We start from the raw sequence: 14,697 nt of genomic DNA on the forward strand, positions 1-14,697 counted from the left end.
AAAATGTTTTTGCTATACAGTCTACCAGTGAGTCATGCCTTCCTGTATCTCTAAAAGACCTTTCTAGAGTGCCTGCTGACTCCATTCACATTTGATTCATGTTCTGAAGATTTTTCCCTTAACTGGTAAAGAGTCGTTGACTTCCAAGAAAGGAATTATCGGCATGGTCTGTTATATGGAATTTGATGCTAGTTATTTAATCAGATATAGCCCATGGTTTAACTTGGGAGAGGCAGAGCATCTTATGCATTATTTCTGGGGCCTTGAAAGCTAATAAACTGCGGCTTAATTATCTGTAAAATTTAACAGTTTAAAGTTTCAAGTTTGGTGTTGATATTTTAAGCATTCCACTGTTGCATCTGACAGCCAGAAGGCAGTCATTCCCAATCATGACCATATTCTTTGCAGGGAGAAAATAGTCAGAAGTGGTTTTGTTTTTGTTTGTTTTTAACCAACAGTAAACCTCAAGTGGGATTGGCCTTTTCCTTTGTATTGTCTTTATGATGGCTGACATGTGCTTTAAAAACAGGAGATGGGAGGTGGGAGGAAGAGAAGAGGAGTATTGATGTTGACTAGTGTATCTTTTGTGATTCATCTGAGGTTTGTGCATGCTATCGCAGGTACCTTGGATCTCATTGTATGATTATTTAATCTCTTAATGCGAATCAGATATGAATGTTTTGTTACCATATTTGGCATGGATGAGAAAAAACTTTGGCTATGTTGTGTATAAACAGAAAAGTATGCCAGAACTGAATTCCCAGACTGTTCTATTTGTTTCACTAGTCTTAAGAGTTACCAGTTAATGCCATTGTATATAGACATACGACTTAATATTCCAAGTAACTTATTTAAATTATTCTCTAAACCTGTTCAGTGTACCAGACTGCTAATCTGATACTTAAGAACCTTTTCAACATAACCATTTCTGTAATTGCAAAACTGTAGTTAAAACTAATTAGGTGCAATTTATTATTTTACGTAATTAAGCATTAATTTCATTCCTCTGACTTCCAAGTAACTGTGTTCTTTGATTTGGGCTCTAAAGATGCGGAGGAGTTTCCTCAAGTTTTTTCTTGGATTTTGTGGGTTTTTACATTAGTTTTTTTTAAGCAATGTAACATTAACAAATGAGATGTGTATAAAACAAAGGAGATGTATATAAAACATTGTCCTCTTATGTGAATAACTGTTTTTCCTCTACTCTTGGAAAGTGTCACTTGATTCCAGTAAAAGTTAAAAAGTTTGAGGACAATTTAAATTGTTGGAGCCTTTGTGAACTAAGTACACTAACAGTGTTTGAATTTTCAGTATTGAAGTGTTCCTACTGGAAATCGGTGGTTAAAGTGGGACCAACATTACTTGATGCTGCTCTATAATTGGTATTTGAAGATTGTGGGTATGGATACCTCATGTATTAGTATATGCAGAAAAAGTTGAGAGGTTTTTAGATGAAATATACTGCGTTATTCTCTAACAGCAAGCTGAATGGCATGCATGCTTATGCTGTTATGAATGTAGATTAATTATCCTTTTAACATGGAAATGTTAGTTCAATTTACGTCTTTAATGACTTGCAAATTTTTTTATGAAACTCTATTGTGCTACTGTGTCAGCGCTTAATTGTGTTGATATGTTTGTGGCTTTTGTCTCTGACTAATCTGTGCAGGTTACCTGTGGATGAGAAGAAGATTTTTGTTTGTTTTTTATTTGAATAATTTTAAATAGCAGGTCATTTCAGGGTCAAACACTAACTCCAGGTCTCCTGCCCCCCTTCCCCAATATTTTTCTGACTAAGTGTTGCTTTAACTGCGTAGTAGCATTTGGGCAAGCGTAGATGTTAAGTCTACTTAAGGGGAGATAGTTGGGGTAATAGGAAGCTGACTACCAAATGAACAGAAGGAAGGAAAATAGGACTAGAATTATAAATCTAGTCTGGCCACTGTGGGGTTTTTTTTAATTGCAATTCTGAGCAAATTGTTAGGGATCTTCTAATTGCTGAGAACAGTCATGATGGAATGCTCTGAAATTGAGAAGTGAAAGTTAAGTAGTTTTGGTGATGTACTGAACTAGTTTGGGTTGGTCTTAAGGTAGTTGATTTAAATTTTCTAATAATACGTAATTTAATATGGTTATTATTTGGATGAGAACTAAGGATTTGTGTAGACTGTTACACTGCATCTGTGGCCATAAAACCTAAATGGCAGTGAATAGTGCCTCAGAACTCAGCTATCACTTTTGCTTTAACTTTTGTATGAGATATAACCTTCAGATATTTTGTATTACTTTATGTAATTTTAGAGGTTGTGTTTTCAAAGATATTTGAATATCAGATAATTAAAAAAGATAAAATTAAATGTTCAGGATTTTAGCTAGAATGTATTGATTGCTTTATTCAAAACCAAGTTAAAAAAAAACTATACTGCTCTATATGTAAAATAATGTACATATTAACAGCAGTCAAAAAGCAGACACGCACCTTTTAATATCTGCTGTGTGAAACAAAAAGCTTTGAGTGCTTAACTGAGGAGGAGCATCTGTGTATAAAATTTACTCATCTAAGTATATATAGACGTACAGGCTTGATTTAATAGTATTTGACCAGTTTGCCCTACTTGGGCTTTAAAAAGAAAGTTATAAAACCAGTATTAACAGGGATGTAATGTAACTTGTCATTTTGTACTGAAGATGTGACTAAAATACTAAGTAAATGAGTAAAACTTGTTCTTTTGTTTCTTAATATAATTATAGTAAGTGTTAGTTTTGATGGAGAAACAGGGGAGCAGAAACATGGTGAACAGAATTTACACTGATGTCAGTAGAAGTTCATACAGTTGTTTTCTGATCATCCTATGTGTCTTGGAGCACAGCTCTTGTAGTTATTGATGAGGTGAAAGAAAATGCTGTAAACTCCCAGTTTGTGTAAAGACAGAATCAGGGGATCTATCTGCATGCATCACTTCATGACAAAGTTGTCATACATACTGTTCTATTTTTCAACAGGTTGTTGTGTCCACCAACATTGCTGAGACATCGTTAACAATAGATGGTGTTGTGTTTGTGATTGATCCTGGCTTTGCAAAACAAAAGGTAAATACAACTTCAGTTACTGTTTCCTCGGAGTAGCAAAAACTTGGAATCTGGCTTGTTCAGGTAACTCTTCTTTTTGTAAACACAGGGTGGTGGCTTTTTTTTTTGTTTTTTGTTTTTTAATCAAAATCTTGAGCTTGGATTTTCTACTTGCTTACAGTAGGCTTGCACTTAGTCTGTAAACTTGCTGAGCTGTCCAAAACTGCAGTGCAGAAGTATTTTAGCTTTTTAAAAACTAAAATATGAGGATTTTGACTTAGGCCTGGAATATGGATTTTCTAGATATTTTTAGGAGGATGGTTTTGTACTATGTGTCTGAGAACATTCAAGTAGAACCAAGAAATATGCCAAGATCATCTGAAAGTAAAAGAAAACTGGTGGTAGAAGCAACCTCTTGTTTTAAGTCATGTCAGTGTGGAAAACTCCAGTACTAAAATAAGAGAAAATAACATCTAGGTTATTGTTTTTTCATTGCTATCTATCATGTGGTGTTGCAGCCCTGAAGATCCTACATCATGGAGCATGTACTGCATTTCTCAGAATACCATGGGAAGTTCAGAGGGGCTGAGGTAGCCTGCTCACAGTCAAACCAAGAATTGAATGAACAATAGATTACAAGTCTCTCAGCTTCATTTAGTTTCACCAGCTGTGATCTTTATAACTTGGTGTCTTAGACTTTTCCTTTAATACTTATACATTTTGTCAGCCTTTTAAATTACCACACAATGAGAGATGCAGCAGAATGAGTGGAGCGATGCATCTTCATACACAGGTTACAACAATCACTTAGGTTTAGCTCCCCCCCCCAGTATTTCTTATGCTAGAAGAAAAATCTTCTCTGAGCAGAAATAAAGTTCTTGAGCACTTTTATTTTAAAACTCATTCACACTAGGGAAATAGTGTTTAAAATATGGACCAAAGAAAGTCTTCAACTGAAACTGCTCTCTAACTACAATCTTTCTTGCAATATCTTCCTTTTTATAAGCCCTAATGGGTTGGCAGGGCTGTCGTTTGTGTTTAACTGCAATGGAAACGTTACAGCAAATTCCAGGATATATTTTGTACTGTGACAGATTACAAGTGTCTTTGAAATATAGTTTTGCTTTGTCATCAGTATGATTTTACAGTTGCATTCAAACCTTAATGTTGGATTTTTCTGACCTCCAGAACAAGATTATTCAACCTTATAATTCCATCAAGAAGACTTGTTTTTGCATAGAATAATTTAAGTATCAAGAGTGTGTTTAGCACTCTGTAGAACAAATTGGACATATTAGTTCTGCCATGAAAATCTTATCTAAAAATACACACATTTAAAGAGTACAGGGAGCCTGGCAGGAGATGATGTTAACAAATGAAAAAAGTAAATGCTGTTCTCTAGGCGGTTGTATTTGAGGCTTTCTGTCACTGATCCAAAGGCTTTTGTAGCCAAAGTTTTGGTGTTTTTTTCTTCTCCTTTCAGATATGTACAATTGCTTATGATTTCCTCCTTGGAAACTGTGTTTGAAAATGTTTAAAGCCTTCTTTGTTTTCTAGATAGCATTCTTAGCCATGAGAGGTGTTCATTCTTTTTCTGCTCTGATTCCACTTTCAAATAGGTGTACAATCCTCGTATCAGGGTAGAGTCTCTCTTGGTGACTGCAATTAGTAAAGCTTCTGCTCAGCAGCGAGCTGGCCGTGCTGGTCGTACTAGACCAGGCAAGTGCTTCAGGCTTTATACAGAGAAGGCTTACAAAACTGAAATGCAGGTAAGATTAGCCTTTTTAAAAATTGTGTTTTTAAGAACATTTGTATTGGTACAGAAAGTTGAACGCTGCACTGCTGAACAGAATTAGAATTTGAATGTTTACATAGTTCAAAGTTCCTGGGAAAGGTAAAGCGTGTTTCTTTTATTATTGGAGGATTTTTTTTTCCTTTTCCCTAGGACAACACATACCCTGAAATTCTGCGATCTAACCTGGGATCTGTAGTGTTGCAGCTCAAGAAGCTTGGTATAGATGATTTGGTGCACTTCGATTTTATGGATCCACCAGGTATTTGCTTCATATTTTATCTTGACTTCTGTAAGCATTTTGTTTTGAAGGGAGAAAACTTAATTTCCGTGAATGTTTTATGCAATAACAGCATAGAATAAACTTGAGAGGATGTTTATGCACTGCTTTTGTCATAATCCTTAAGGAAATTCTTCACTTATCCTGAAATGTAGTGCTTTGTGTCTTACCAAAGAAAGTATTTTCTGTTGCTTTCTGCATGAGAGCTTTTAATAGAACCAAGAAATCTACTGGATGTCCCTAACCTGCAGAAGCTGAGACAGTTAGGTGCATTAGACAACCTATTACTTGATGGGGTTTTTTTACTTACCACCTTGATTGCATGTTCTAATTATACACCAATTAACAATTGTATGTAAATTGGCTAACATTTTTAAAGCTGAATACATGTTTCTTGGCTCAAGCTATAAAGTTAATATATAACTCTGTTCTAGCAGTGTTTACCATTCATATATATATTTAAATAGCTGTGTTATATTGCTGATTAAAAACATAGATCAGCCATGTATGGATAAATCAAATGTGTTGTATTTCTAAAATAAAAATATTTATAATCTGTAAGCATTTTACTAGTATTGCAGAACTGCATTCTTCATGCTATACAGTGTATGTGCGAGTTTAGCAGGAAGGCTTTTGGGTTCCATTCTGGGTGTTTTGTGTGTGAGTTTGTAATATACATTCACTTAGGAGGAATGCAGGATTAGGAGAACATTCTTGCAGGCTCAGACTTGTGAAAGTTTATAGATATCTAAAGCACATGGTTGAGATTTTAGGACAATACTCAGCCTATTTTGTATGAAACAGAAGGGAGCATGTGTCAGCACTTCCGGAAAACTGGATATTCCTTCGATGCTGAATACTTCACCTATTCCTGTCTGAATTGTGAAAAGCAGTACCCTTCAAATATTCAAGGCTTTTGGTCCAGTTAAGAGCTCTTCTAAACAAGTGGTTCCACCCCCCAGCTCACTGGTCTCTAAATGTGTATAAATGAATTTGGTAATAGTTGGTGTTTGGAGTTCAGTTGAATGGACAATAAAAATTAAGGTTATAGCGGTCTGTGGTTCCTCATGTTTGCTACTTAAAGCAGTTTGATTAACATGTCTCCACACAAACACACACACAACTTTTTTTTTTCTTCCAGCTCCTGAAACTTTGATGAGAGCCTTAGAGCTTTTGAATTATCTAGCTGCTTTAAACGATGATGGAGACTTGACTGAGTTGGGATCCATGATGGCTGAATTTCCACTGGACCCACAACTGGCTAAAATGGTTATTGCAAGCTGTGACTACAACTGTTCTAATGAGGTCCTATCTATTACTGCCATGTTGTCAGGTAATAGCAGGGAAAGAGATACTAAGCAAAATAGAGATCTTCGGTTTGGGGAAGATTTGAGGTTTTCCACCTCAAATGTATAAGCAGTATAAAGGGATTTTTAATAAATCCAGAACTGTTTCAAAGCTTCAGATAGGTGTTTAGTCATTATGGGTTTGTATGTCGACCTGCAATTAATGATTAGTAAAGTTAAGGAATGAAAGTGCGTAAGATGATCAGTCTGTTTGATCTTAACTTTACTTAAAAGTATGTATATATTTCGAGTTGATACAGGAAAGAGTTTCAGGCTAGTGGAAAAGAAACTTCCCTTTTAGGCTCATAGTCAGGTTCAGGAATGTCAGCTTAGCCATTCTGTTTTTAAGATAGGGAAATCTGTTTTTTATTGTGCATTTCTCTGCACTTTGATAAATCCCAATATTCCCAAAAGGATTACAGTATAATCTATATAAAACTGCTAAACTTGTACAGGTACACATAAAATGGTGTTTTCAGTCATATTAAGTGGTGAAGCTGAAGAGGAGTCCTTACTCCTTAAAGGGAAGGAAGAAACCTTCCTTGGGGGGAGGGTGTGTATTTGTAACAAATTTGTGTGCAAAGCTATACTCATGCTGCATTGTGTGAATAGCACTGAGCCAGAGCAGAACTGCTTGTCAAGGAGATCTTGATGAGATAAAAATCTTGGCGAGCAAGCTTTGCATTTCAGTTCTCAGGCACATAGAAACTACTCCATTTTATACTTGGCCTTTATAGGACAAGCAGCAAGGCTTAGTCCATTATGGAAGCGGGGTTGTTCTTGTTCATAATTACTGTTTCTTTTGGGTGTGTTGTTGTTTTAGCAGACTCATCACAATGCAGATGTGCTACTGGTTACATGCTTAACTTGGATGGTTAGAAACAATGTTTTGGCTAAGTGTAAAATCTGTTACTTCAGTTTAGTCTTACAGTATATTTATATGAAAGTTTCTAAGAACAAGCTAAAATATTTGTTGCAGAGTTATTGTTCAGACTCAGAGCAGATGGGCAGGGCAGAATTTAATAATTTTTTGTGATTAAATGGTAGGCTTAATTGCGGAGGTGGTGGTAGGTTGGTGCCTGTCTTTCTCTTATCCCTGCCTTCCCTCACCCCAGAAATTTACTAAAGAACAGTAAGTCTAATATTTTTGTCTGATGTCTTAACTGATTTAGCCTACTCCTTTTTCTATTTATCTCTCCTAACCTATAATACTTTTTTTGTTTAGAGGCACAATTAATGTTATGGTGAATAATGTCTTAAAAAAAGTTGACTTGAAGCTGGTTACCGTCTGGGTAGTAACTAAAATTCTGCTTTTGAAACCAGAATTTTCATAGTATTTGTGAGGGCTATTTTCCAAAGTAAAGACTTTCTTGATGATTTTTTTTTTTTCCACCAATGGCATGACATAATGTGGTATGTTATGGTCCCTTAGGTACACACAAGGATTGTCTGACTCTGGATAGCAATTCACATGTTAATAGCTTGGGCTAAATACCAGAAAGGAGGAAAGGATAGCATTGAATGCATGAGGAAGATTAAATGATCATACATGTTTAAAAATTATTTTTATAAGACCTTTCTAGGGCACATTAGAGTTTGTAGCTGTCAGTGTTTTGTTAGTGTAAATTCTTTAATTCACTCTACTGTCTTGCTGTGAGGTTTCACATACATACAGCTTTTCCATACAGCAAGTGCTATTAATTATTCAAAACAGTGAGTTAAGTCAGTCATAGAATAACCTGAAATTTGCTTTTATTAGCCTAAGTTAGAAATTAAAATACCGTTTATCTTTTTTCAAATATTGGACTCAAAACACAGGGTGTTTATTTCACACCTGCATTTCTGTTTTTCTTTCATGTGTTGGTCTTTCTGATTTGTTAATATGATTCACTATTGTAGTGTGTATTTTCACCGAAATTCCATCTAGTATTCAGCTCATGTGGCATACTTACTCTTGAAGTGTAATGTTTTGGGGCTTTTATGGGAATTAAAAAAAGAAGAAAAAAAAAAAGAATCAAAGGGCTGTCATCTACTAGGGACAGGTGAGATGCAGAACAAGTGTTCTAAAGAGATTGGGCTTCAATTGTGGTAAGGCTAACATAGCCCCAGGGAGCTAGAGAAATAATTAAGTTTATTGAAAGAATCACGTAAAGATTATTGAAACTTAACACATGCAAAAAAACTCTTAAGAATTATATCTGGAGTAGGGTCTACGTAAAGAGCCAGACTGTTTTGGGGTGTGTGTGGTATGGTTTGTTTTTTTCTTTTCTTTTCTTTTTTCTTTTTTTAAGATCTTTATGCAGTTAAGAACCTTCATAACTACTTTCAACTTCTTGTTAATTAATATTGATATTAAAAACCTATCAGAATGTTGACAGACCATGAATTAAGTTGGCTGCAATGATATTTGTGGTCTTTCAGAGTCTGAACTTGGAATCTTAAAACCTAATTTTGAATTCAAGTTAGTGTAAAAAGAAATCTGATTATGTAAGAGAATATAATGATAGACAAAGCTTATCACATCGGTATTTTTATTTTAAATAGCGCCAAAGGACGGTTTAACCTTCCACCACTACCGCTACCATCATAACCTTTAGATGACTTAATACCTTCATTCACATATCTTTCTGTATACCAGTGCTGATAACAATACCATCTGGGGAGGATTACTTAACTTCAGTGCATTCTGTCTAGTAGCAGACTTGTAATAAAATTAATGTTTGTTTAGACTGTGCTAATGCAGTATAGTTTCAGAACTACCTTCTGCACTCTGTCCACAAAGGCTCACTGAGAAAATGAGCTTTTAATTAAAAGTATTTGTTATGTGGTACTAGTTCCTGGTAGAGCTATCAGCACTGGATCTTGAACAAAGATCTGTTGAGCCTTCCAGTATATTCAGGCAATCTTGATGGCCTTCAGAATAGAGACTTTGATGCCTGCTTACAGTTCTAGTAAAAATAATCAGGTACTCTGTAGCTTTGAAACCCTCTTGTCTTACAGATGTGGTTAGGTGTTGATGTACCAAATCAAGGTAGTAAACAGTCCAAGATGCAGTTGGAGGCCATCCTGCCCTGCCCTATGCTCTGTGAACTGACCTAGCTAGGCCTTGTTCCTCTATCTGTGAATGCGTGACTCATCGATATGGGCGTTTGTGTTGGGCCCATACCAACCTTGTTTAGTCCCACAGTGTTTTGTTCGCCCCACGGAAGCAAAGAAAGCAGCAGATGAAGCCAAGATGAGATTTGCCCATATAGATGGAGATCATTTGACGTTGCTGAATGTCTACCATGCTTTCAAACAAAGTAAGTGCATCTGTTCTAGCAAAATATTTTTAGTACTTTGTGCTGTCAACTTTCATTCCTGGCTTACAGGGACAGTTAGAGATTTGGGCTCTTTAATGTAATTTAAATCTTAAATTAAAAAAAAGAGAGTTAGAGCTATTTAAGTTCTTTGCCTCTTTTACTGTTTTCCTTGGGAGGAGAAAAACAACTAGCCAACAGATCAACGAATCGCATAATAAACTGCTGAGTCTGGAGACAAGCCAGGCTTTTTTTAAGTCAATGCTGGGTAACCTTGGATAGAAGGAAGTAAGCTTTCCTTTAATTGAGAAATATTGGAAGTCTGCTATCTGACATTAATTGCAGAAAAATCTGCAAACTTGTTTAGCTTCTAAGGGAGAGCAGTGCAAAAAAAACATTCTGAAAGGGTATGTTCCTGGAAGCAAAAGAGCTTAAAATTTAACTTTCTAAATACCGCTGGAATTCTGAAATATGACCTTGAGATAGATTGAGAGATAAAAGGGTGATGAATCAACAAGAAATAAATTTATCATATGGCTCCATAAGTTATTTGACTTAGCTTACTTCTGTGTGTGGATTTTATGCAAAATGTGCTATTACAGCATAGCTCAAGTGTATTTTAGCAGCCTGAGAAAGATGGAAACATACAGGTGAAGCTAAGAGTTCACTTGAAAAATGGCTATTGAGGTGGCTTTTTGAACAGTGACTGGCTATAAGTCAAAAGTCTACTCTTAACTGCTGAGGAAGGTTAAGTTGAAATCAGATGCTTCAGTTACACTTTTCATGTTGTGTTGCTAAACAAAAAGCAACATTCTCTTACTCTGGGTAAAAAAAATCGTGGTGCTCCTTTCCATTGCTGCTTTGATCTGGGAATTTCGCATTGAAACATTCTTACATTGTATTGCTATTTAGCAATGCAAAATCAAGGGTGTCCACGTAGGAATAGTCCAAACAAAGGTCTTCAGAACTGACTTCAAACTTCAAATCAATAACAGAGAAACTTTTACTCAGCATTTATGAATTGGAGACATCTGCCTTTCTGCTGCTTGTTATCTCTTAATTTTTATTAGTTAACAGAATTCTCCAGCCATTTAAATAGTCAAGGCATATGCCTGGGATACAGGAAAACCATGTTTAATCTGCTCCAGTGAATATTGACTCCATATAGAATGTGAAACATCCTTGTCCAGTTCAAAATAAGGTTCAAATTTTGTTTCTCACAGCCCGGAAGAGTCCATTTGGTGTTTGTAGGCTTTTTTGGAGTTGAAATAAATCCAGATACAATAAATCAGTTTGAAAGGTTTTGATATTTCAGGCAGAAAAACAACTTGCTACTTTTTTTTTCTCTGTAGCATTTTATATCTCTAAAGTTTGAGTTCTAACAGTAACTTGTAACTTTTGTGTAGGAATTCCTTCTACACCTAATTTTGTGCACTTTGTCAAAATAAATATAGTGGAATATAGCAGTTTTTAATAGATTTAAAGAAAACTTACAGACTATTTAAATTTAGCCAGAGGAGATCCTTTTCCAGTGCTGCAGACAAACTGCTTGTATTAGCTAAATCCTAATCAACATATAATTGTGTCAATATTCTCTTGCAGAATGATAAGTTATCAGATGACATCCTTAGGTGCAAAACTTTATCTGCTACCAGAATATATATCTTAATGAAGAACAAGTGCTGTCACTTTTTAAAGAAAGTGGCTATGTGCAGAACTGTCAATAACATTTGCACCATCTTTTTCTTCCTCATTTCCCCACTCAAATTCCAACCAAGTCCTTTGTTAGTATCTGTCAGAATCAAGTCTGTATTGGGGGGGGAGGAGATGGCTAAATTCAATATAACTGAACATAAAGTATCTTCAGTATTTTTTATCATATTTTGAGAGGAACTGGTGACACATGTAGTTAGATGAACTGAACACCAAGAAATTATCATGTTTCATTTCCAGAATAGATCTCCTACTCACTTTTACTTATCAATTATACTCTGTATTTACAAGGCTTTGATAATGTCTTGTTTGAGTGAAGCAAAATTTTTCAGGGATGAGGTTATTTGGGGAATCTTGTTCAGTTTCAGTGTGAAATTGAGTTTACTTCTGGTATGGAGGATCAGGAGATAAAATGCATATACTGTTTTTTATCTAGAACAGTATAAAATAATACTTACAGATCATCTAAAGTGCATGGTTCAAATCGCACAGAAGGTAACCCATTTAGATACTTAATTAACAATAATGATTCTGCTGTATGACCTGCAAGAGCGTCTGCATTCATCCTTTATTTGAAATATATTGTTAGGATAATGTGCGTAAACAACTTAAAATTCTCTCAGATTATATAACCTTCCTTTGTTTCGGTGCAAATTAAGGATAGAATCTCTCTATGCAAGAGTAAATTTTAAATGTTGAATTTTGTTAGAGCTAGTTTTTTGATAAAGTGACAAAGATTAGAAGAGCATCACTGAAGAGTAGCAAAATTGGTAGGGAGAGCTAGGTTTCTCAGTATTAAACATCTATAGTTTTATACTGAGAGAATGGCTCAGACTTGCTGTCCTACCAGATTTCTTATTAGAACTATCAGTGGTAGAAACAGTAACTTGAAGCCATTGTGGTGGTACTTGTATTTGCAAGTTTCCAGGATGGATTTTGGAAACTTGCTTTCATTGACATCCATCTCTTAAAATTTGAATGTGTACAGAATGAATCAGTTGTCATATATCTAGTCTGTCTAGTGTGAGTAAGAGAAGTGGAACTGTAGGTGTTTCTGATTCTGTACTTTACCAGTCACCTAAATTCACTTAAACTTCTGTGAGGGTGTATCACATTTAGTACTAAATAATACATTTGTTTAGCTCTTAAACAGTTATTCAAATAGTTAATTTAAGGACCATTTGTGTGTTCATCTTGGTTTCTCAAACACAAGAAAATTTTAAATAACCATATTGTATATTCATTGCCTGCTACAGTTAAAATGCTCCTTACGTCCAATTACACTTTACATTGCAGCTTTGGAAGATAGTTTTTTCTAGTTGCCCAGTGCTTTCAGAATGTGAGAAATTCATTGGTCTGGTATTTCAGCAAAACAGCAGTGCTTGTGTATGCATTTTCATACACACAAAAAAAGCTAATTTTTCACTTGTTCTGACCACGTGCCTTCTGAATAGAAAACGATTTAGGCAAGTTAGCTAATGCAAGAAATCCACTGAGCAGGCTAAGAGCTATTATAATTTATAAAAGTTTGTTTGTTTTTTTTCTGGATCATCTGACTGATCAATAAATTGGTTGCTGTTTTATTGTTTTAATTGGATAAAATATTCATTTTTGATTCATGTTTTTTAATGTTGCAGATCATGAGTCGGTTCAGTGGTGTTATGACAACTTCATTAACTACAGGTCCCTGATGTCTGCAGACAATGTACGCCAACAGCTGTCACGAATCATGGATAGATTTAATTTGCCTCGTAGAAGCACAGACTTTACCAGCCGAGACTATTACATCAATATAAGAAAGGCATTAGTTACTGGGTATTTCATGCAGGTAAGTGCGTGTTCTTGTAGGGAGCTTTCGTGGCTTTTAATGTTAGTAAGGTTATTACCATTTATCAAAACTTTATGGATGCTATTTATATCAAATTATATATGGCTAAGTATATTATCGTTTAGTCTTTGTCAGGTTGATTGTTAGTCAAGAAGTACATTGTTCAATTTTATATTTGGAAGACAAGTTGTAGGCAATCTTACTAGTTTCAAAATATTTTTTCTGCCATTACCAGTCAGGAATTGACCATTAACTTATGAGTAGCTGAGAAGGTAATTTCATAAAATATTTTAAAGCAGCTATTAAAAAGATATAAACTACAAAATATGCACAGTTTTATCATGATTTGTAATCTGATAAAAATAGGGAAAGTATGCTTGTGTAATTCTCCCAGGAGAGGAGTAATTTCTTTTGCATGCTTTCCATATTTGCATTTCATTTTTAAATTAAATGAGTCACCAGTGCCTGAGTTCAGAGACTTTGAAATATCAGTACATATGTAGATCATGAATGCCTTTGTGCAGTGTGCCAGGACTTGACATTGAGCTGATCCAAATTGCTTTTTTTAAATCTTGGCTTAGTAATTTTTAAGTATGTCATTTTTTTTTTTTTCCTCCACCTTCAAGTTGCCTGGCTTCAAGTTGTATATCTATAGCCTTGCATTTGCTTTTGGTATTCTTGAACTATGCTGCTGGTATCGGAGGAAGTCTCCAGTCTCAAGATGTGTACTGTTTGTAACTCATTTGCCTCCTCAGCCGGGATGGGGAGGTGGAAGCCAGTCTCTACTATTACACCCTGGATGCTTTATGTTAGAATTCAGGTCCATTTTTATTTTTGTTATTATTATGATGTAGTCCCTTTCTGCTGTGTATTTCCTCTTCAGCATATCATCTTATACCTGGGACTAGAGAGTCACCTTCTGGCTCTTGCAGACTCAGGAGTATAGACCCTCTGCTGGGAGTCTTCATCCTTATCCAGTCCAGACCACTGTGATGGGCATATGGATGTTTCCCCAGCAAATGTGCATTCTGATGCATCTCAGGAATGTGTCTGCTAGAGGTTCAGATCTCAGTTCTGAACAACTTTGTTGTTACTGTTTTCTTTGTTAAAGGCTGACCAATGGCCATTGCATTTCTTAATTTTGCACCTGGGCTGCACTCAGGTGATACTTGAGCACAGAAACTTACCTGTTGAAAAGACACTATTGGTCAGTGCTGTGCAGCTTAGAATGCTAAGCAGCTTGACAGGTGCTTGTTTACCACATCCTGACTGAGACACAGACTTGGGCACCAGATTATGTTTAAAAACAAAACAAAAAACCCTGAGGAGACTGTCTTCCCCAGGGTCAGGAAGCCAGCCGTATCTCTAGC

General features: G+C 35.6%; 1 protein-coding gene across 1 annotated transcript in view; it reads left to right on the forward strand.

Annotated features, from left to right (window-relative positions):
* DHX15 (DEAH-box helicase 15) overlaps window positions 1-14,697 on the forward strand; it is a 50,036-nt gene that overhangs the window by 26,434 nt on the left and 8,905 nt on the right. Inside the window, exons 7-12 of the mRNA XM_026120501.2 lie at window positions 3,004-3,090; window positions 4,689-4,838; window positions 5,015-5,123; window positions 6,283-6,474; window positions 9,667-9,789; window positions 13,137-13,327. Of these exons, the coding sequence (XP_025976286.1) occupies window positions 3,004-3,090; window positions 4,689-4,838; window positions 5,015-5,123; window positions 6,283-6,474; window positions 9,667-9,789; window positions 13,137-13,327 (852 nt within the window). The remainder of the gene's footprint in view (window positions 1-3,003; window positions 3,091-4,688; window positions 4,839-5,014; window positions 5,124-6,282; window positions 6,475-9,666; window positions 9,790-13,136; window positions 13,328-14,697) is intronic.

Source organism: Dromaius novaehollandiae, chromosome 4 (genome assembly GCF_036370855.1).
Source record: "Dromaius novaehollandiae isolate bDroNov1 chromosome 4, bDroNov1.hap1, whole genome shotgun sequence".
Lineage (NCBI taxonomy): Eukaryota > Metazoa > Chordata > Aves > Casuariiformes > Dromaiidae > Dromaius > Dromaius novaehollandiae.